This window comes from Hippoglossus stenolepis, chromosome 17 (assembly GCF_022539355.2).
Source record: "Hippoglossus stenolepis isolate QCI-W04-F060 chromosome 17, HSTE1.2, whole genome shotgun sequence".
In the NCBI taxonomy this organism is placed as follows: domain Eukaryota; kingdom Metazoa; phylum Chordata; class Actinopteri; order Pleuronectiformes; family Pleuronectidae; genus Hippoglossus; species Hippoglossus stenolepis.
Genome location: NC_061499.1, coordinates 6,383,689 through 6,407,395, shown reverse-complemented (window position 1 = coordinate 6,407,395; position 23,707 = coordinate 6,383,689). Strand labels below are relative to the sequence as shown.

At 45.6% G+C, this 23,707-nt stretch overlaps 1 protein-coding gene across 3 annotated transcripts in view; it reads left to right on the top strand.

Annotated features, from left to right (window-relative positions):
- rbms3 (RNA binding motif, single stranded interacting protein) overlaps positions 1-22,044 on the top strand; it is a 260,118-nt gene extending 238,074 nt beyond the window's left edge. For 2 of the 3 annotated variants that reach the window (XM_035182376.2, XM_035182377.2), the window contains 4 exons: positions 5,984-6,094; positions 12,560-12,649; positions 14,444-14,568; positions 15,412-22,044. In XM_035182376.2, the coding sequence (XP_035038267.1) occupies positions 5,984-6,094; positions 12,560-12,649; positions 14,444-14,568; positions 15,412-15,415 (330 nt within the window). In that variant the 3' untranslated portion in view covers positions 15,416-22,044. Of the gene's footprint in view, positions 1-5,983; positions 6,095-12,559; positions 12,650-14,443; positions 14,573-15,411 lie in introns of those variants that run through there. The other variant, XM_035182378.1, reaches the window with a different exon arrangement.
- The last annotated feature ends 1,663 nt before the right edge of the window (positions 22,045-23,707 follow it).

Here is a 23,707-nt window from a genome sequence, read left to right as displayed (position 1 = left end):
GCGTCTTATCGCCGAGAGCTCCTGAAGTTGACATCTTCGTCTACTTGTATGGCTCCTGTTTTCATCCCGAGATATTTGTTTTCCTTTTAGTTTTTTTGGAGTTTGTTTCTGTTGTGTGTCATCAACGCTCCCACGTCACCAACGCTCTCCTGCTGTATTCTCACAAGGCTTCACTTAGACGTTTTACTCAGGGACTGGCATGCTCTTGGAAAATTCTGGAAAATGTCCAGACTTCAGTTCATGTCAAATAACAGCTTGACACCCTCATAAGAAAGACAATATATGTCCCTTTATTTTAATCTGGAACTAAGTCTACCCCTCGAATTGTTCATTTCAGTGGTAAAGCATTTTTACAGTAATTCCGTCTTTATCCTCTGTGAGGACAGACAAATGAATCAATACGTGGAAGGAGGCTGATCCATCATCTGTCTCATTTCCACGTCACGGAGGAAAGACAAATAGATGCGCAGCAGATAAGCATCTTTGCCAGAGGTGAGAAATCCTTCATCAGTTCCAGGCTCCATATGTTAATCTGTTAACGTACATCGCCCAGTGCCCCCCCCGCAGCTGCCTCATTGTCACTGTGATGATTCTCTTTCCCCTGTAGGTTTGTCTCGCGTTTGTAATTAAGCTTTTTTCAAAACCCTCAGAAAATTTGATTCTCAAATTACAGTTTGATGGCGAAGGCCGAGATAAGCTTCCGTCTGCATCGCTGTCCACATGTGAAGCTTCGTTCATCGGCAGTCATCAGTGTGTAGTGATATTTCTCTGCTTCTTCAGTTGGCTCGAATTAGCTTTTCACCTTCCTAGTTATTGTATATTGGGTTTTAAGGCGCTTCATTCTCACATGAGCTCACTCTGACATTTTCCGGACATTTTTCCTGGTGACTGGCGGCAAAAGTTATGGAGAAAAAAACGTCTGGAGCAACTGACCCGGACATTTGCATTCTCACATTTCAGGAGAACGTCTGGAGTTCGGTGCATGTCTGAAAGCAGCTCGGGCCCAAAGAGGGATTCCTGCTGTGGATTAGAGTTAAAGACTCAGGATGCTGGCTCCTTTTTTCTGGGCTTACCCAAATAGAAAAGGTGCCTGAGGGGGCGTCTGGAAACTGTGGTCAAAGTTGAAGGAGGCGAAGGCAAAGTTATGGGCAGCTTCTGTAGACGTTATAAGAATAAAGACATTCACATAATATCTACACTCACATTCAATAACTAGAAACTGTTTTGTTATTTTTGTGGTTTCTATGGACACAGTTTCATTACCTTCACTGTGCTACAGGTTGGGAGGCCTCATGGCTGCATGCAGTTACCAGTCAATCATCTGCAGATGTTCTGTGACACCAGGACCTCCACACCGATAACCACTGGCTGAACAGGCTTAGTCTCTCTGTGTGTGTGTGTCACTATGTAGAGCTGGGGCTTTAGCAGAAACACACTGGAGCTGGAACACCTCTGCAAGTGTCCTGCAGGGTGCACGACACATTTTAACACACACTCACACACACCTCCATAGGCATCCAAACCACAGAGGCTCACATGCAGAGGAATCAACTGTCAGATAAAGCGAGGGTCCACTTTCATGGAGCGACGGGGTCAGGAACACAACTGCCCCCCTCTGTCTTTTTGGTTTTAGTGGCTCTCTTGCGTTGCAGGCTTTTAGAGATTAATGATCGATTTTTACAACAACACTTTACACTTTCTTTCAATAACCAGATGCATACAAGCGAGCAGTGAAACTTTAGGGCCTGTGACGGGAGGAATCGGCGCGTGAGCTTCTCTTTTGTGGCCTCGGGCTGTTTTCACATGCAGCGAGGGCACTGCCACCGCCTGAAGGTAGCGATATATTAACACTGGTTTGAAGCAACAGTGTAGGGAGGCAATAATGTTGGATATTATAACCTGCAGCAGTAATGGAGATGAGCAAAGCTGCGGGGAAGCTCTGATCTGTCTTTTTGATGCTGATGCACAGTTTTAAAGTCGTAAGAATCAGCCGATATGATCCGGAGCTGCTGCAGAAGACATTCCACAAAAATAACTCAGCTTCTCTCACTTATAAGTTTCATTTTCATTTACATTTTGAAGATAATTGACTATTTACCTTGATTAATGCTTCATTACATGTTTTATTACTCTAATAAAGTCCGAAATTTATAGGAATTACCCTCAACTGCATCCTTCACAAAGTAGATATAGTATTTAAAAATTATAGTACTATATATATATAGTCAGTAAAATATAAATATGATATGTAATTCTTTTGCATATCTTTCAGACAAATAGTGTTATAGCAATTTTTAAGTTTGCTTGTTTTTCTTTTTATTTATTATGTATTTAGTATGTATCTATACTAGCTGTTGTGGAATGAATAACTAAATACATTCACTACTTGATTAATTCAGTTTTTATGCTAGTTTGCTTCACTAAATTTCACGGGGGTGTGCTGCACTTTTTACTGAATAGAATATTACCTGATAAAATGCAATGACTTTTAAGGACCCAGCAGTATAGACACAGAGATTAAAATTAGCTCCATGTCAGCCAAATATAAAAGTGAAACACCACTTGTGCATTAATGTCCAATAGTATAATAGATAATAAATACTCACAGAGTCCGTTATTCTCTGCATAATGAGTAGTTTCAGTACTTTTGTACTTTGAGTACTTTTGATCAAATAAATCCTTAAATGCAGGACCTTTAGTTTTAATGGTCTTTTTAACACAATGGTGTGAATTGCTAAAGTAAAGGATCTCGACTCTTCTTGCCCCTCTGGTAAACTCGACTGCCTGACTGCATCTTTATTCCATGTAGAGAGAGACAGGAACATAAACCTCCTGCAGCCTGTGAGGAGATGCTGCAGCTTCATCAGACGATTAAAAACACCGTGTGACATTTACGTGTTTGTCCCACCTGTTTTACAGTTTCAGCAAATCTCCCGATATCCGCTGATACGGATCAGCGTTGCATCAGTTTGAGCGTCACTATTTACTCTGTAATGAGCGGCCATTAAAAAACACTGCCGGCTGTAAGATTTTTACAAGATCTCTTATTTACTGTACATTGTCTCGGGTCGTAGAGTGCATCTCAACGTCTTTAACAACGTGGGGGCTGATATCATCTGTCCTCTGGCCAGAGCAGGATCAATACCAGCTTCAGCAGGATGGGGTTTTTATTACAGCCACATGCACTTAGACGGGCACGCGCACACACACACATATACACATATACAAGCCCCAAAATATGTGCATACATTTCATACATACATTTTGAACAGATTCGTCTGCAGCATCGATTATCCTGCTCTTTCTCACACACACACACACACACACACGCACGGAGAGATGCACGGAGACATGCACGCACACGGAGGACAAATCAAAAACATATATTGTCTGTTTGTGTCAGTCTCTTTCTCATTTTCCTTCCTCTTTAGTCAGTGGGCAGACACAACCAGACAGACATAACACACAGACAGACACACACACACACACACACACACACACACAGTAAAAACCCCTCTCTCACAGACACTCAGTCTCACAAACACAGAAAATCGAAATCACAAATCGGCTTAACTCTCCCTGACACGTCTGTGAATTAAGCCTTTCCGTTGCTCTCCCTTTCCCATTATAAAAGGCATTGTCAGAGGCTGAATCAGTAACAGGTAGCCCACAGCTCCGACTGCCTTCCTCCCACTCCTCTCTTTCGTTTTCCTTCCCTCTTCCTCACCCTCTGTCTTCTTTCTTCCCCTTTCTTTGTCTCGTCTCGCTCCCTCCCGGTGAGTCCCTTCTCTCTAATTCTCCCTCCTGCCTCCCCCCGTCGTCTCTCCTCGCTCTCGTCTTCCTCATGACCTCCATCAGCTCTCTCCTTAATCATCTCTCCCCTGTCCTCAGTCTCTCTCTCCCTCTCTCTCTATCTCTCTATCTCCCTATCTCCCTCTCTCTCTCTCTCTATCTCTCTCTCTCTCTCTCCTATTCTCTCCGTCTGTAGCAGCCTGTGATGGAACCGAACTAAGTGCCAGTTATTTCCATTTTTGTGCAAGTTTGTGTTTCTACTTCACTAGATTTCATGATGGGAAAGAGTTTTTACTCCGATACATTGATTTTGAAATCTTTAGTTAGTATTTACTGTACTTTTACTGTTTCAGAAAAGCATATGATCAGTTTAATAAAATATTGTGCATTTTTAAAACAAAAAACACCCAACAGCATGTGAAGTTGAAGTTGAATTAAAAAAAAACTAAACAATTTCATTGTTTCTTGAGAAAATACGAAACTTTGACATTTCCTCCTCCACAAAAGAGACAATTTCTTCACAGTCTGTGTTGTCTTTTCTTCAACTTGACAGTTTCTTGCACAATCTTTTCAAAGTCCTGATACTTATGATAATGTTTTTGCTGATGAGCCAACAGATAAAGTATTTTGTTTTTGTGAAACCCAAAGTATAACTTCACAGGATGCTCCACATTCCTCATTTTCACACGAGCGAAAGGCTGAGAATCTGATTTTCCATCTCTAAAATGACAAGTTGTCCAACCACTTGTGTTGTAACACGTTTAGGTTTGAACACTTTTTGTTCTATGTGGAGTTTTAACTCTGGGAAGGATCACGTGAAGTTTGAGTACGCGGAGGAAGGAGGAAGAGGACAGGAGGAGGAGAGAGAGAGAGTTATCTGTGCTGTGAATGCAGGGAGTCGACAAGCCGAGCGGTTCTGACAGGCTGCGTCCGCACAGTTTGGTTTCCAATAGGCCCACACACAGTCGCCAGTGGGGTGCACACACCCGCATGCACACACCATCAGAGAGTCACGCTCATATAAGCGCACACGAGCACAGTCAGTCGCTTTCACACTCGTGCACGAATGCTGTAACACACAGTGTGTTGCAGGCTCACCCACAAACACACTGACACACACACACACAGAGTGAGAAGAGAGGCGAGCCGGCGCAGAGGAAGCTTGGGTTTTTAATGCTTTCCTCCCGAGGCTTCAGTGCCAGGGAAATGGAGCTATCATGACAAGGGATGAAAGAGCAACAATGGTTTCATCACTTTCCCTCATGTTCCACTGCGCCGTGAAAAAACAGGCTTCCAGCGTTCTCGTCCGGCCGCCAGGGAAAACACGCCGCACGCGTTACACCCTGAGGGGGAGGCCCGAGAGAGAGAGAGAGAGAGAGAGAGAGAGAGAGAGAGAGAGAGAGAGAGAGATTGTCAGATAATCAGCAGCAGATATTGATAATGTGATGGACCAAAGACAATAGTGAGAATTGATCCTGCAAACGTCCCCGTGTGCTGTTGCCGTTCATTGACACCGTCCATGTGTTGTCCTCATGTCAACCCTCTCCTCAGCCACACCTTCTCCATCTTCCTCTTCTTATTCTTTTGTTTTTGATGATTTCACCCCCTGCTTACTTTCTCTCGCCCAGCAGCTTCCTGCCTCACCTCCATTAACCCTGAACGCCACCGCGGGTTTCCCCTACACTTCATCCTCTCGTCTATATGCTCTTGTATATACAGTATATATATATACTTCACATCACTTGTGAATTCAGTTCGCTTGTTTACTGACTTTTATGTTTGCTTTGCTGTGGCCGTCCAAGAAAAGTTGGTTCGAGGACAACTGGACTTTGTTGTCGACAAGTTGAAATGTTTGAGTTCTCGTCCAAGAAGCTTCTTCGGCCACTTAGTTCAACTAAAGCCTGACCTATCTGCATTTTGAGGGGACTGATGCTGAAACTAGAATGGCACTGCTTGGTGCCTGATCCAGATCTGAACCAAATTTGAATGGCTTCTTCCTTAAAGGGTCACGGCCCAACACCTCCACAAACTTTCATGGGAATCTGTTTAGTAGATTTTCCGTAATCCTGCTTTTAACAAAAAAATATATAACAAAAGGAATCAGAATTAATGTACACAGAAAAATACACAACGCACATGTTTTCTCATGCTCCTGCTTTCCTCTCAACCTTCTCCCCATCTTTTCCACCAGGGTGCAGTGATCACGCCAGGCATGGACCACACTATGTCCATGCAGCCTGCCAGCATGATGGGCCCTCTCGCCCAGCAGATGAACCATCTGTCCCTGGGCACTACAGGAAGTGTGAGTTCTCCTCCCCGCGCTGCAATCAAACACTTACATTACACCAACATCCAAACATGAGCCCAAGTCTGGTTTTACATCCGCCAGCTCCTGTCTTCAGACTCCAAGTGGTGATTCTTCACAAACAACATTAAACTAATGTCATTTATGTTGTTTACAGCATGTTAGCCCTTAATAATCCAGCAATTTACACAGCCTTACTAAACATTTTGTGATTTTAAGCTAGTTTTTATTTATATATATATGTATGGGGGCTGTATGTGAGAACACAAATGTCCCAGTCAGTTGCTTCGGACATTTTCCAGTGAATTCCCCTGTAAAATATCTGGAAAACATCCAAGTGAGCCCAATGTGAAAATGCAGCAGGACGATATCCTGAAAATTCACAGCGGGCGAGTGGGCGTGTTGGTTTCTAACATGTCACAGACCGAATGTTCTTCACATGTGAAAGGCAAAGTGCGGTAAATGTCCAGACTCCTTTTTTTCTGACATTTTCCAGAGTTCCTGTCTGAAACGACTATAATGTGTTGATTGGTAGAAGGTAGCCTGTACGCTGCCAGTGCAGTAAAAGCACTGGCCCTGGTCTGAGATATTCTCAGGGTCGGTACAAGTCCATTTAAAGATGGAGACTCACTTTACTGTTATTATTTTTAACCATACAAATCCAGCAGTGTAAAATATTTAATATCTGGCTACACCCACTCTTCAGAGTTGAGAAATAAAAACAGCCTGTGTCTATTACACTGTAGGTTTTGGTTACAGCAGCAGCAGCAGCGAGTGGAGACCTTTTATCTTCCAGAAACAAACGTTCATTTAGTCCGGGAACAAAGTACACACTGAGTAATAGCGTATTTTTTTACATTTCCTCTCCGAGCGAGCCAAACCTTCTTAGTCTGTCGCCACATGTGCTCTGCCATGGAGCTGCCGTATCATTTGTTTTACGCTGCATGCATCCACTGCCAGACACTGAGAGAGCATATTTCCCCCCTGATCTTCCACATTAAACAGATTTCCTGTGAGGCTTAGCGGTGGGACGGGGCCCTCTGTTCTCGGCCGTCCTCACTTTCACCCTCTAATTTCTGTTTCTTTCTCACACTCTCCGTCTCCCTCGCTCTCTAAATCGCACGTCAAGTCTATCACGCCGTCAGTTTTCCTTATTCCACGCACGAGCATGCCCACGGTCACCGGCCCCTAGACCAGGAACCCACCGCCCCCCGTCCCCTCTTTCAGGATCAAGTCGACTTAGAGGTGTCACACAGTTCTGAAGCCCGACTTCCTGCCCTAACCCTGCTGCCCGGGGGCAAGCAAGCCGGCAGCTTTGCTCCGGCGCTGCGTCTGATCTCTCCGTGTGTGTTTGTGTGAGCGGGCGTGATTGAAACAGTGCCGTATTGTACAGTTACCCATGTGTTTCCAGGTGAGCTGTCAGCGACTGTGACGCCATGTTGGCTCTGTCAGGAATGCCCCCTCCCTAATCTGCCCCAGCTGTGCTAACAACCAGGATTAGAGACAGGCTAATCTATGATGATGGCTTCTGATGTTTGATGGCTTGTGTTATAGGAGAAAGTGGGTTAAGGCGCTCTCTCTCTCTCTCGCTCTCTCTCTTATTTCTTTCCTCTCTGCCTCGCCCCCCCTTTTCTGCCTGCTTAGCTTTCCCGAGGCAATGTGCTGTGTATCATAACTTTTCAATTGCGCCGCTGCACACACGTTATGCCACACTCGATCATCTGTGGGAATTGAGACACGTTTCCTACGATGCTAATTCTGAAGCCAGATGTGGACGCCCTGTTATATACAGCCTTATTGAGAAAGTAAAAAGAGAGGTTGGGAACCAGCGTCTGTTAGTAACTCGTGTAGTAAACTGGACTTGACATATTCTTAGAGAACATTCCTCAAGTGTGCACACATTGTTGTTTTGATCGCCCCCGCTGGTCACGTGACTTAACCTCACCACAGAAGCTTCCTGCACCTGCCACGGGCAGCGTCTCCAAAGTCAACAACTTAACACAACAGCCTGTGGCCACTGAGGAGGAGCCACACCTCAGAAATACTCTTGGCTGTTCCACGACTCTCTGCGGCTGTTTGTGTTTGGCTGTGGCTTGCTTCTTCCTCTTCTCTCTCCAAGAAAGAGAACCAAATGTTCCCGGTCCGCCCCGGCTGCGACGCTGGTGCGGTGACCGTAGCTTTCCGATAAAGTGCGTGTTGTTTTTGCGCCGGATCGGCACAGAGGGTTTGGCCTGTTAAACTAGGTGTGGCGAGGAGGAAGCGTGGATTGGTGCCGTTTTGATGGTCACTGCTTTGGAATTTAGCTGCTTTCGCCAGAAAACTGTTGTGTTTTCACCAGCGTCTGTCGTCAGGCCGCTCAGTCTGTGTGCTGAACGACTTGATTACTGAATGTTAAAGAACCTCAGGCTCGCTGTTTATGGATGCCACACATAAACATGCCATCCAGGCCCCTCGCTGATTTATTTCACCGTGTTTGGTGCATATTGCTCCATCACTGATTTATTTACTATCTCACAGCTCTCACCATTTAACAGGACTCTATCTTTCATATCCTGTGTTTTCACTTCCCCGTTGTTGTTGTGCATGTGTTGGATGCTCCCACGCTCCGTTTGTCACTGTAGTATATGTGTGTGTGTACGTACTGTATGTCGGTGTGCACGTTAGTGTGTGAGCGACATAGTGTTTGACATGACAAGAGGTGACCTTCCCTCTGTGTTCTCCATCCTATTCCTGTCATGCCAAGTAGAACCCAGGTCTCCGTTGTCATGGTGACAGCGGTGATTGACAGCTCCTGTGTCGCTGCAAGACAGATTTGTGTGAAGCGCTTGCCTCTATTATCCGGGCGGATTCCCTTGGTTTTCTACGGGGGGGGGGAGTGGAACTGCAGCGTGTTATTCTGCATCTCCCTAAATGTGCACCGCTAAATTTAACCTGTACTCAGTCATGGAAGTCGACGGCTCGTGCTCTCTTCCGTTGCGGCTCCTCGTTCGAGAGGTAACACACGTTGACACCTGGCTGATGCCGAATACCTTGAAAGTAGTTGTTAGGGGTGGAACAACCTTTTGTGGCTTTTCTTTAAATTTACAATGTGTCCCCAATGTGTTTAAAGGCCTGTAGCCAAGAACTCTGGTGCAAGAACTGGCTGCTCTTGACTAAATTGTATTCTTTTGATATTAAAATGCATGCAGTAAATTTAAAGTTTAAAGTTTGTCTCGTAAGTCCCCAGTTAGTATGCAGCAGACTCTCGAGTGTCCTCACTCCTTGGGCCTGAAACACTGGATAATAAGTGTTTACTGCTTATTTTGTGTTTCTTTACCTTTGTAGCATCGAAGCCAAACCTAAAGCTGCACAGATCAATATGTGAATGAGTCTGTGTAACGTAAAAAGGTTTCACTCGCAGTGACAAACCTCATCGTCATCATCGTAACTTTCCAGCAGCAGCAGACATTGTAAATCGATGGAATATTAGGAAACCATTAGTAGGAATGTGCATTTTTCTGTGCATGCACAAGACAAACAAAATGGGGAATATCTGCTCCCTACTGGTGGTCAAAAGCTCCTCAGTGTGAAATAGTAAATATTAAAATAGTAGAATGATAAACAGTAACCCTGCGGATAAGAGTGCGTTTAAAGAGGTGATTTAACAGATGACACTGATTTTGCCAGTGTAAATCTCTTCAGGCCGGGTGATAACAAAGTGGAGGGGCCGAGATATGGAGGGCTTATTATGGTTTAAGTGGTGCAGCAGTGTGATTCACGGCCGCTGGTGTGCAGCTCCAATAGTTCCCATCGTGTTCGAGCGCCATAGCTGAGATCAATAGTCATCAGAGCCCATCCCCACGCCGCCCTGCCATTAATAACCTCAGCTGAGTGGCTGCTTGCTCTCGCCTTGACCAACTGTTATCCTCCACCTTGCCGACGATGTGACAGAACAGCGTGTCAACACAGCGGGGGATGGATGGATATGGAGGCAGGGTGACAGACAGAGAGGAGGCGGTGATTTATTTGAACGTTTAAGCATGCTAACGTGCCGTGCTACATTGAGAAGAACTAATATTCATGTTGATGTGCACAAAGCAAACTGCCCCCGTCGTCCTCGTAGCCACCAAACATAAATCGTCTCGTACTTCAGTGAGGTGCAGAGGCCCGAACCACCGCGGCTCCGGAGCGGTGCGGGCTATTCTATGGATTTTCATCCGAGCATTGCTGCATTGCGGTGTGACTTTATACTGTAGTTATAGGTGTGTGTCATTGAGAGTGATGGCAGAGAAGAAACTTAAGGAGTCTCCTCACACCGGCCTCGTTAAGGAACTGTTCAATCCTCCTGTTCATCAAACACACACACAGACACACACACACACACGTGCCATCTGCTTCAGGCACAGCTGTGTGTGTGTGTGTGTGTGTGTGTGCGATACCCCATTTATTGCCAATTAGTGATGCTTTATATTGCACAAACCTGCTCCCTGACTTTGGACAGGGAAATATTAAAAGATTGAAAATTGGACAAAAATCATCTTTATCGCCATAGCAACCCCATTCGCAGACGCCAGGCTTGACATGCCTGTGACACGCCACGGCAGCGGGTGCAGAGATATGCCCCTGCTCAACCTGCCACATTAAATAGGTTAACTAATGGTTATGGTAGAAGAAAAAATCTTATCTTATTAAAATTTCTTGTTAAATCTAATTTAAATTCCTTTTGCAGCCCCGCGGAGAAATATAACATTTCAAATCGACGTTCTACTTTGACAGGGAGATTCTGATATTGCTAATTATCTCCTTCTTCCCTTCATTTGCTTTCATGCGGCCCTCACAGGTGAGTCGGCTGAATAAGTTAATGGGGGAATGGGAGGCAAAGACAAAAAAGGAAAAAAAGAAAAGTCCAGATGAAAATTGGTATGCATGGTTTAGATTCTCCAGGGAGAAGGTCACTTCAACAATCTGATAGGCCCTTTTAGACGATAGCTGGTTGAGAGGGAGAGAGCGGGGGGGGGCGAGGGGAGGGGGTGACAGGAAGGTGAGACGGAAAAAGGGATGACACGGAGAGGTAATGTGGTAGTGTGTCAGGAAGTCTGGATATGTCGCCTCACCCCCCCGTCCTGGAGTGTGACAGCCCCGAAGATGTGATAACCTTAAATCCACACGCGCAGACCCACACAGTCACACTCGCATACGAACGGTACATGAGCATCCATCCCAGGGCGTCCTCCTGGCCATGTGTGGCGACGGTGGGGGAGTTAATCACCCATGTCCATGGCCTTTAGCTGCTCTCATTAGCGGTGAGCGGTGGAGCCGTACCCGATCCATTAGCAACGCTGCCGGTAATGACACTTCACCACCACCGCCGGGCCCACGGCCAAGAAAGGCTCCGCAGCCCGGCACAACCCCTCCATTACTGCCTCCTACTGCATATTGCTGCCACGCTTTTTAGCATTGGCAAGAGGGGCTGAGGGGCAGAGGAATAAAAATAAGACAGAAAATAGGGGATTGTACTTCCTTTTTTTTCTTTTCTCGGTCCGGAAAAGCAGCAGGAAGACGAGGAGAGGCGGGGACGCAGCCTGGTGGCTTTTATCTGGGATCACATCCGTACTGCAGCATTATCGTTCCAAGCCTCTTTGTCTTTGTCTGTCTTGCTCACACACACACACACACACACGCACACGCACGTAGGTTCCCATCTCACAGCTGCAAACAGGGGAACACACACATGCACATGCACAGTTGGACGACAAACAGTTGTAAGTCATTTTTTATGCACCGACATGTGTTAATTAAAAAAGTCGCACACTGGCAATTCAGGCTTGTTCACTACACGCACACACACACACCGTGCATTCACAGCAAGTCCAGGAAAGAGCCTCACACAAAGTGCCGTGTCCTCATTCATATTGCATGTGAAAGCCCCGTGGCTGTCATGTAACCAAACCTGTGTCACATCTGTAAAATGGCCTTCATGGAGCGAGCGAGCACCCAGTTAAAAGCCAGAGCAGCCATGACTAAAGGAATATAGGCCACAGGCAACAGACCTCCTGCTTCCTCCTTTCTCTCTCCCTCCCTCTCTCCCTCTCTCTTTCTCTCTCTCTCTCCGTCTCCCTCTTTCCCTTCAGCTTTTCTGGGGTTTTTTTGTATCTTCTCCTCAGCCGTGGCCTGGTGCATTTGCCTGCCTGTGAAGTCTTGGTGGAGCAGCAGGTCTCCTCTTCCTCCTTCTCCTCCGTCTACCTCACACACTCTCCTCTGCTCTGCTCTGCTGAGCATACTCTCTTAGCGCCCTCCGAAGGATGCTGAGGGCACAGCAGGCTCTTGTTTTTTAAAACTTGCAGGGAATTTGCAATATCAGTGTCTGATACCTGAAAAGTGTTTCTTGTCTGCTATTGGATTGGCATTTGGTGTTTTCATGTCAGCAGCGGGAGTTTTTATGTGCAAGGCTTATGATGTGTGTTTCTTTTGTTTGTGTTTCAGTACATGACTGCTGCAGCCGCCGCGGCGCCTATGCAAGGGACCTACATTCCCCAGTACACTCCTGTGCCTCCAACCGCCGTCCCTGTCGAAGTAAGACGCACATTCATGCACACGGTGATTAACGGTAATCAGAAATCTGTTGACATTTACCCAAAGGAGGACAGCATTACAGCTGACAGCCCACTCACTCACAGAGACAAGCACTCACTCTGCCGTTTCTAAACGCTGCTCCGCACAATAGACTGAAACAGTCATTAAAGAGATGGACGACATTTGAAGTGTGCTGTAAATTGCCCTCACGCTCCCCAAATAAAATGGCCTCCCCGCCGCTGCACCAGCAGCAGCAGCAAATAACGACGACGAAAACAAACTGCGAGCGAAAGCCGGATGAGTCAGAAGTTTTACAGTATTCGGGAAAGACATTGGAAGTGCGGTGCAGAGTTTGTCACTTGTTCGGCGGCTGTCTGAGCTCCTGGCAGGTTCGGGCAGTGCAGCCTGAGAAATGATGAACGTGGAAAGCGGGCGGGCGGGCGAGCAGAGCGGCCGGCTGTCTGCTGGCTGACAGTGCGGTCGTATTCAGATGGACTATCAGTCGTGTATCAGATGACAGGAGCTGAAGTGAGACACAGTGCCCGAGGTGCTGTCTCTCTCTCTCTCTCTCTCTCTCTCTCTCTCTCTCTCTCTCTCTCTCTCTCTCTCTCTCCCTCTCTCTTTCTGCCACCCCCCCCCCACAGCCGGTTGGAGCTGGTAGGTAGCTGGAACACACACATCCGTCAGCCATGCAGCTCCGGTTCGCCCACCAGCCACGCACAATGACAGTTTCCCCCTGACAGAGCCATTAGTCGCTCCTCCCCCCTCCTCCCAGACTCCCCCCGCTCCACCACCACCTCCTCCGCAGAAAGTTTGCAGTCCTCCTTCGTGAAGGAGTCGGACAGAGGAGAGAGATGTAGTTGCAGTGTAGCCCGCGGCGCCTCTTACCTATTTCATCCTCGCTGTCGTGCTCTCAATGCCAGCGTCAGCAGCGGGGGCGTACATCACTGTATCAGCCCGTGTCTGGAGGGCTGATGTATGGACAGGGCGGAGTATCCTTGAGAGCTTGTTAAAAGTGATTGAGATGACTCGATGATGGCGGCCATTGGTAATGCTCCACACATAAGAGGGCTGGGAGGCTGTTGTGATGGAGTCAGTGCACAGAGGCATTCTTAAAGAAGTCTCAACACGGATAATATGATATGATGAGATTAACTTCAACATTGGGGGAATTCACCTGTTACAGCAGCAGATAGACACGTGAGAGTATTTGATTTAATTAAAATCCAGAGAAAATGTACATAATAAACACCTTTCACTACAGACAGAATATTATGGGTAGAGAACAGTACAAGGCACAAGGACGTAAACTGGATTTGTGCATATGCATAAGGAGATATTGAAGTAAAAAAATACATATAGATATATATTTAGGCAGGTATACAGTAGTGTACAATGTGAATCTCCATATTACATATATTTCCATATCAATCAAATTGAGAGTACACAATATGATTTGTATTTCCATTGTCCTCTGGGTGTTGCTATATTGTTATATGTGTTAAGACAGATATTGTTTATAGTTTTCTTTAGGGTGTGAAACTAAATCTTTATCACACAGTAATCACATCATTTTGTACACATTTGTTATTAATTAATCTGGACATGATCAACATAAACTTCCTGACGATCTCAGACAGGAAGTGGAACAGTTTTATGTAACGAGTCGACAGAAGAGGACAGAATTTGACTCCTCACACACTTCTTACAAAGTGCTGATCACTGCAGGGAGACGCTTGTTAAGAGGTGGGAGCTGACACAGTTCCTCCCGTGTGTGTGTGTGTGTGTCCTCAGGGAGTGGTGACGGACGCCTCCCCCCAGTCTGTGGCTCCCTCATCACAGGAGGTGGCAGGCCAGCAGCAACAGATGCAGGTGGACAGTGGTGCCGACCATGTTCCTGCTTACTCATACCAGTCCAAGTAAGTTCATCCTTTGAGACACGCCATGCTCTCGCTATTTATACTTTTAACTCGTAAGCACACGGAGGAGGGGGATATGACATAAAGCTGTTTTCATACGTAAAGATGGAAAATATCTGGAACTTCTTTTATGTAGTTCTTGGTATTTTATATTACATTTTAATAGTTAGGATCTTCAGTTCACATCTAAAAGCTCCATGAATCATACAGATTTTTAATATTTTGCCAAGGCATCTATGCCTTTAAAGATATTTACAGCATATTGCTGTCTGGTTATTTTCATCATTAGAATTTCTCTTTTTGATTTCCAGAAACGTATTAGAAGATAAACAGTTCCATTGATAATATATAAAGTTAAATGTTGAGGATTTTCATATCACTCACTTTTTAGTTAACTCACATTAGATCATTAAAATATTTTTCCAATTACAAACAGCTTTTTCACTCTCTAAGTTAATCCAGTTTCGTGCCTGTGAATTATCCGTTGAACTGAGGGGATATTATCACCTAGTCATGAGGAGCTAGTTTCTCTTTGACTAATGTTTTTGTTAAGTTTCTTAGCACTTAATACTGATCTTAAAATGAATGTTGTTGTTATAAAATGACTTAGATCCGTCCTGGCAGCTGTTGTCAGTTGCTCCTCATGCCGGCAGCTTCTCTGACCCTCTGCACGACCGTTAAACATGTTTCATTTAGCGTCAGTCCTCCTCCTGCGCTGTCAGCTCTTTAACTCCTGTGTGTTTGTAATATCGTGCTTTGATTACAGCCGCTCACCCTCTCTCTCTCTCTCTCTCTCTCTCCCCCTCTCCCTCTCTCCGTGTCTGTTTTCTCCTCTTTCATCAGATAGCAACGGCCTGAGCGAATGTTCCTGTGACAGCGTTGCCTTGAGACAGAAGGTGGCTGCACTGTGAATGTGAGGAAAAAGAGAATAGAAAGAGATTGCTTCCAGATTGCCCAGGCACCAAAAAAGAGACAATTTTTTCATTTCCTACCTGGCCTACGAGAAAAAAAAAAGAAAAAAGAATGAAAGAAAGAAAAAACACACACACGAGAAAGGAGGCGAAGTGCTGAGTGAGGGGATGGAGAGAAAAAAAATTGCAGGGGCACAGTGCAAAGAAGTGAAATTGTTTAGTCTGGGAACCTGCCTGAGGGGCTGGGCTGAAGCTTGAAAAGTTTCTCAAAGAAAATTCTCTACTACCAATAAAAAAAAGAACAAAAAAAAAGGGTTGAATGCGCAGGTAGGTGATGAAGTTTATTTTGTAATTGGAAGAGGGGGAGTCAAGTTTGAGATACACACAGAGATTGTCTTCCTCAGATATTAAGCTACAGTTTCTTTTCACTCTTTTTTATGTTCTAGTGTTAAATTTTAGTTTTCTAGATATATTTGAAAACAAAAGTGTTTTTTCTTTCTTGAATCTTCATGGCCTTAATTTGAAGGGCGCCAGAAAACTTTTTACGGAGTTCAACTCTGACGTCTGGTTTAGGGAAAAAGATTTAAAAAAAACGACAAAAAAAAAAAATACAAGGCAAACGGGATCAGTGTCTCGCGCCATGTGGAGGGAGCGAGACACTGGGCGAGCTGCCGTTAGGAGGAGGTAAAAAAAAGAATCTATCACATAAGCTGTACAGATTTAATAGAGAAGAGCTTTTTTTCTTTTCTTCATTAGAAGAAAACTTTGATAATTATTATGTCAGAGGTAACTAAGTGTCAGAAGAAAAACAAAGTGTCTGTTTGGGGGGGAAAAAGACTCGAGGTGGGGGTGGGGGGGGGGGAGATGAAGCTCTGAAGAGATTTTTCAACACACGAGGATAAAAAAATGAAAACATAAGAAAACACGCTGCACTGTGGACGCAGTCTGTTGCAAAATGCTGAACTTTTGTTTTTATTATCATGATTATTATTTTACATGGCGAAACGTTGCTGTCGACGACATTAGTGCTTTTTAATCTGCCACATTTTACCCTTTTTTATGAGCTTTAAAGATGTTTTTAGCCCGCTTTGCTTGTCACACTGCGAAAAAAGAAAAGAGAGGAGAAAAAAAAAAGAAGAAGAAAACTTGAAAAAAATAAAATAAAAAACCAAAAAAAAGTACAAAAAACTACGAAAAATATTTCTGGCAGTGAAATAAAAACAGTAGATTCAGTAGGAGCTTAAACGGTTTAAACCAATCAGTGCAAAAGCAATAGAAGAAATTGTTGACAATTTCTGTAGTCTTTCCTAGTTGTGGATCAAATGCAGCCCGTGGATGGCCATTTTTATACCAAAGATGAAGAGACACTCTGAAGCAGAGTTTTTTTTTTTTGTTGGTTTTTGTTTTGTTTCTTTCCTTTTCATTTCCAGTTTGATTTTGTTGTTGTTGATGTTGATGTTGTTGCTGATGTTAATGTTGATATTGTTGTTGTTGTTGTTGCTGTTGTCGTTGTTTTTTTTGTTTTTTTTTATTTGACCTTGATGGCCGGACCAGTCCTTACTATCCTTCTTCTTTACATCTTCTCACCGGGTTTAAGCTAATGTTCCACGGTTGTCCAAGCTATCACCACACACACACACACACACACACACACATGCAGTATGTTCACACACGTGCACACACTTACACACTCATACACACCCATCAGACAGTATTTAAATGTGTGATACAACCGTTGGCAGCCCTACCAAACATCCTTTTCCTCCAACTCCTCTTCTCGTCTTTTCATTTCTTTATGTCTTGTCACTTTTACGCTGCGTTCACACACCGTGGGTGCATTCCGCTTGTCTCTCTCACACACACACACACACACACACACACTCTTTCTCTCTCAGATCCTGCAGGGAAAACCTTAGGAAACATTTTCTGGGAGAACGTCGCTCGCTACACTCCACGTGGTCGTCAGTGCATCGCTTCCGGCTTTGTCCTCTCAGTGACGTCTGTCCTCAGTCTCTCTTTATCTCTTTGACTCAACCGTAACTAACTCAACATACTGAGCGTCAGTGTTGAACTGGGAATCTCCCTGCTGCTGTTTGACCTCATTTCAATCTCCGCAGTCATCACCAAACCCAGGTCGTGTTTTTCACTTATTTATCTGCTCACATTTCCAGACGAGTGGTGTTTGCTGCATGTTTCGCTCCAGGATAATCACAAACACAGGCTTTAGCAATGATTGCATAAACTTTACGGCACCTAATGGCCCTGCTAACATGTTTATGGCATTAAAGCAACTGCTTTAGGAGGAAATGTTCGACAAGGATCTCAAAGCAACTAAAAGATTGATATCACAGTTATGTCTGGAGCAGCTGCTGGTTTTCTAATCTTAGCACAAAGACTGGGAATTTCCTTGTACCTGGTTTGTTTAGTTCAAACAAACCCCATTGTAAAACGACCCTATTTGGTTTTGCGTGTTTGGATATTTCTTGGCCGGCGACGTCTTGTCATCTTCTCGTCTTTGTGACGTTGATAGAAAACCAGCAGAGACTCCGGCAGGTTTCATCTAAAACCCAGGAAACTTTGCTTTGCCTTCGCTCTGTGTCGAAAAGAAGTTTGTTTAAGGGTGGGCACCTGTGGGAGCTGAGGAGGCTCCTCACCAGCCATAACAACATGTTGATGGCAGCCCCCCCACCACCACCACTGAGTGTCAGTTACGCCCCTGGTTGTCCCAATTTGTTGCACAAACAACCCCCGACCCATCTCATCTGGTCTTTACATCCCGGAGCTGTGCGAGATTTTCGCCGGCTTCATCCGAGGATTGACCCTGAAGAAATTGCCTGTGGGGGGCAGCGGCCATTTCTGCCCCGATTACAGCAGTGTGTGTGTGTGTGTGTGTGTCAGGAGCAGTGTGTGTCCGGCCCTGCCCCGACTGTAGCGCTCCGGCACTAAAAAGGCCCCCGTTTTCTCCCTGCCTCACTGGCACCATTAATGTGCCATGGCCAGGCCGGGCTCCTTTGCTCTCATTTTCCCTCGCTGTCATTCCCTCGCTCTCGCTCTCTCTCGTTCTCTCTCGCTCTCTCTCTGAGGTTTCTTCTCTTTATTGGATGGTGCAGAAGCAGAACCACAAACCAATTTCAGTCACTCTCGCAATGAGGCTTGACGGGGCCCAATTTGTCTCCCTGCGGGGCAATAGGATCCACTCCAGTGTCCCTCAAAAGACCCTTTTCTTCCCAACAGAGAAGGGGCTTTTTGTTTGGTGACGATTGTAATTGAGCTCCTGTCGTTAATGCGACTCATTCAGACCTAAAAGTCCGGCGCTGGGTTGTTTGACAAGATGGCAAAGTCGTGTGGCGACGCTTGTTCGCAACAAATCAAATTGTACATCGAGTGCCTTTTCAACAAAGCTTCCAAATGATTCCAAATGATCAACGTGATGGTTTAAAAACAGCAAAGCACATAGGAGAGCTTGATAAAAACGTGCTAATTAGATGCTACACAATATCCAAGCTGCTCCATGGTGCTAAAGAGGAAGCGGTCTCGGGCTTGTATCTGCTGATCGTTCAGGCCACCTCTCCACATGACCACACACAAAACCAACAGGGATACGGGTTCCTGTTCTCCTACGTGGTTTTTCCTTTTCCTCAGCAACACTGTAAACACCTGCTGCACGTTCACGTCTTCCACCCGCCGGCCGAGGTCAAAAGCCAAGCGCGCCATTTCAAGCGGCCTCTCAGTGATCGTTCAGCCGTTTATTGTCCAATCAAATCAACACCTGCCCTTTTCGTTTAATCTGATCTGGCGCTCAACATCTGCTTTCACTCTGCCTCCAGGCTATGGTTTGCTCTTATCTCCTGATGAATACGTCTCTGCCACATTACAGTCTTTAGCAGCCAGCAGCTGACAAATGTCGGGGGTGCCGAGCTCCCCGGACGTGCCCACACTGCTCGTCTGCTCGTCGATGCATGAACTCATTGTTTGTTAATCATCGTTAAGTGTCCCGATTAAACGACAGCGCTGCTACACGATAACTTCACCAGTTTTAAGCTAGTGTGTGTGTGTGTGTGTGTCTGTGTGTGTTAGTCAGTGTGCGTGCTAACAGTTCAACTCCTAGCGAGGTTATGAATACGGCGATAATAACCCAAGTTCTCCAGACTTTTACGGCTGCTGTTTTATAGAGTGCAGAAGACATTTTTGGAACTTAATAGGACTCGTAATGCAGGGGTTGCACATCGGGGAACAGAGCGTCCTGCGAATGGCCTGAGATTCAGCCGTAATGGCATCACGGGAAATAGGATTACAAATAGTCATGAGATTACAGGAAAAAAAACGCACAACAAAGACTATCAGCTCTAAGTGCTTCTCTGAGTGTTTGCTTTGGGTGCACGGTACTAATATTTCACGGAGATCTGAGAGATAACCAGACTGAACAAACAAAAAATGGCTTCTTCTTAATAGCACAATGGCATAATGCTCCTGTGCAGAATACCAATACCTTTGTGCAAGTGCACGAGAGGCATGCCTGCAATTTTAAGGAGGCTTTAGCAGAAACGCTGCGCTCCCAGTCAGCCCATGTGTCAGCACAAACCAGAAGCCAGCTGCGCCAAGGGAGAAACAGTGTGTGTGTGTGTGTGCATGTGTGTGTGGTGGAGGCATAACTCATGTTGTGAGGACTTCAATTTTTACACAGTCAAATTATGGGGACTAGAGGCCAGACTCCATCACTTAAATCCTTCATTTTTAAGGTGAAGACATGTTTAAAGGTTAAGGTTAAGTCGAGTAGAAGCTATGGTTACATGTGCGTGTGCATGTGAGAGAAAGAGGGGGTCATTAGATGATGTTGCCGGGTTAAGATGGTCACATCCTGGAGTTTCTCCATCTTCCTGCAGCGCTACGTCCCTGCTGCAGAATTCCAGGAGGTGACGAGCTTGACCTCTCGCTAATTAGCAGCACACCCTCTTCCTGTCTTGCACCATCACACGCAGGGAGAATCCTTTCCGTCTGTTCTAACCCGTCACTCATCCTTTTCCACCTTTTCCTTATGTGTTTTGTAGAGATCCAGAGGCTCACTTCGCCTCATTTGCAACACAAAAGCCATAATTAGCATCACGACATCGACATAGTTAATTTGACGTGTTTTCGATAAATGACACATACGCAACACTGAGCGCGGGAGAGGATTTACATTTGACTCTTACACCAGCAAAAGGCGCTGTCGCAGTGTTTGTTCATAACCTTTGTGAAACGGCGTCCTGGATTAAAGGTCAAATTGCCGTCATCTCACTCCGTGGGGACGTCGTTCATATTGCTGAGTAAACATGAAACACGCTGGTGCTCAGGATGATCTTCTTTTGCTGCCGTGATCCCAGAGAGTAAAGTTTATGCAATCATGTCATTAGAGTTTAAAATGTAGTGAGAAGCATCGTATTTTGTGGTCGAACATTTATCTGGAAATCTTGACGCAGAGAGAAGGAAGCCTCTCACACACTCTACAAGGTAAATCAGATATTCTGTGAGTTCACCTCCTCTCAGATACCTGATAAATACAGATCTCGAGATTGAACCGTCATCCTGGTTTTCCCCCGGTGTCGGTCTTTCAAGGCGAGGTGCTCACTTAACTGCCTTTTTAAAAGAAAAGAAAAGAAAAACCCGTTTTCTCGATGCATCCCTTACTGTTCCAGAACAGTCACTGCCTCCATCTTTGCATCTGACGTGCACGTACGTGTCGTGGCCTCCGCGGCGTCACACGGGTTCGACTCATCAGACGCGTTACATGTCAAACTCCACACACACAGTCTGGCTGCGAGGCTCTCTGCAGATTCATCCTTGACTGGAGCCGTCTGACATTGATTCTCGTGCGTTAAGGAAAACAGTAGTTCAGAGTTACTCTCGCATCTTGTCTCTCACAGCGAAGGAGAACCGGAGCTCAATAACTCATCACACACACACACACACCCACTCTTCACACACATAATGCAGTGGGAAGATTGCTCAAACTAGCCCCCCACCACAAGAGCGAGGCCCCTGTGCTTTTTAATTGATGCTTCGGTCCACCTTTGATGAGAGCTATCGATTGGCCACACAACCCCAGGAGTGCAGCCAGCCAGCGTGGAGTTCATACAGCTCCCTGAGAAAATCACAACCGTCCGAACGAGGAAATGGCCGACCAAATTGTTAAAGAGCCGGCCAGCACGGAGAGTGTGTTTGGCACGGGACTCGTTTACTGGACAAATAGAGGAACTATTTATTAGGACAGCAGAGCGGTTTTTAATTTGTGTTTTTGTTTTTGTTTCGATTTCTCTCTTTTTCCGTTGTTTCCGTTCCCTTTTTTTTTTTTTCACTTTCTCTTTGTGTCGGCGCGAGGAGGACGTGGTCATGCCTCGCACACGCTGCTCAGTGTGTGTGATCTTTGAGAAACTATCTGTACATCTGTGGATGTTAAGATTCGACTTGGGTTTTATGAGTTGTTGTTTTATTTCTCTCACTCTCTCTCTCTCTCTCTTTCTCTCCCTCTCTCTCTCTCTCTCTCTCTGATGAAGCTTTCAATAAAAAAAATTTGTGGAAAAAAGCATCAAGGAGCGCTGTTATCTTTCAATCTGCATGGCTAATGATTGTGTTTCATCACAGCTAGATGTTTGCCTGTCCTCGGGCCATTATTATGGAAACATTTATTATGCACTGAGCATCCTCCGCAGAACACACACACACACACACCATCTTCCCATAACCTATTACCTATATGACTAAATTGCAGTGGGAAGCAGGAGGAAGCCCTATTATTACCGTGCAGCCTGATGGCACCTGCTGCACGTTGACCTTGGGCCCTCACATCCTCTCGTAATTACAACCTTTCGCAAATGGAGCTAATACCTCTCGATGGGATTTTCCTCCGCCGCGGCTCGCACACACTTGATTGGGTGTAAAGTGGTCATAATCAAAGATGGAGGAGCCCGCTGGAGGAAGGAGCGGATCGATGGCAATCAATCTGCCTCTTCACTCTCATTTAGGCCCAATCAATTGCTGTCCTTGTCACCTCCTAGGGACGCCTGTACTGTCAATACGCCGCGGCGGCACTGTAGCCAAGTCACCGCTGCCCGGGACGTCTCAGCGAGGCAACAAGGCCGCCACTCCCAAGACAAAGGACGTCTTAATAGAGAACAATTGACTGCTTGGATTGGATTGGATTGTGTGTGTGTGTGTGTGTGTGTGTGTGTGTGTGTGTGTGTGTGTGCGCACGTGATTTGGCCGACCAGGAGTTACAGCTCCATCTTTGCATCTGCTGATCTGTGAATATATGGAAGCAGCTCGGCGCTCACAAGAGATAACTGTCGACGTGATGCATTTGCAGCAGCTTAAAACATTTTACTGCTCCGAAAGGCGTCTCCGCGGTGCCGTGGTTTCCTCCACGACGCACTGAACGCCTGTTAAATCTGTGGAAATAAATGCAGTGGGATCCTCTATTGAGTGAAATGCCACAGATTCAATCTCACTCCCTCGGAGCCAAAGCAGCCTCCTTATCTGGACTTATAGAGATGTAGCAGCTGAGCACCACAAGGGTGCAGCATACCAACACAGATGTTATCTGCTCTGTGTGTGTGTGTGTGTGTGAGAGGTTTCCACTCCTCTCTGAAACACACAAACACACACACACACACAACCACCACTGGATACAGATCAAGGACATCTCCACTGAGGGAAACTCAACACGACAACACAACCAGCCTTCCCATCGAGCGTTTCTCCATCTGCTGTGTATTTACAAGGATTAAGAGGGAGAGGCCTAAGTGTGCATTAAAAAGTATCTGTCGTACTTGCTGTACAAATAGCCCGATTGATGTGGATTTTTTAACGGATGCTCTTTGAGGAGTTCGTAGCTGCAGCATTTAGCGGCGATAAGGAAACTGGAGGAGAAACCAGTGTGAATTTGGCACAAACCAATAAATCCTATTTAAAGACGCAGAGTTTCTTTGAACGGTTTGTTTTTCACCAGCACAATAAAATCCACAATTACAGCAGGAATTCATTTCTCTACATGTCTTCATCACGGCGTCATTAGTGGAAACCCTGCGCTCTGTAAAATGGCAGAAAACAGGCCCCGGTAATTAGCTGTAACCGTGATTTGGGTTCTGGACAGAGCTCCACGCTGACGTCTGAGGTTTGGATTGATGGGAGCTGGGACCTCCAGGTCCGACCTGAGCTCGCAGGTGGCGTCCGACATTTCACATCCAATCAAC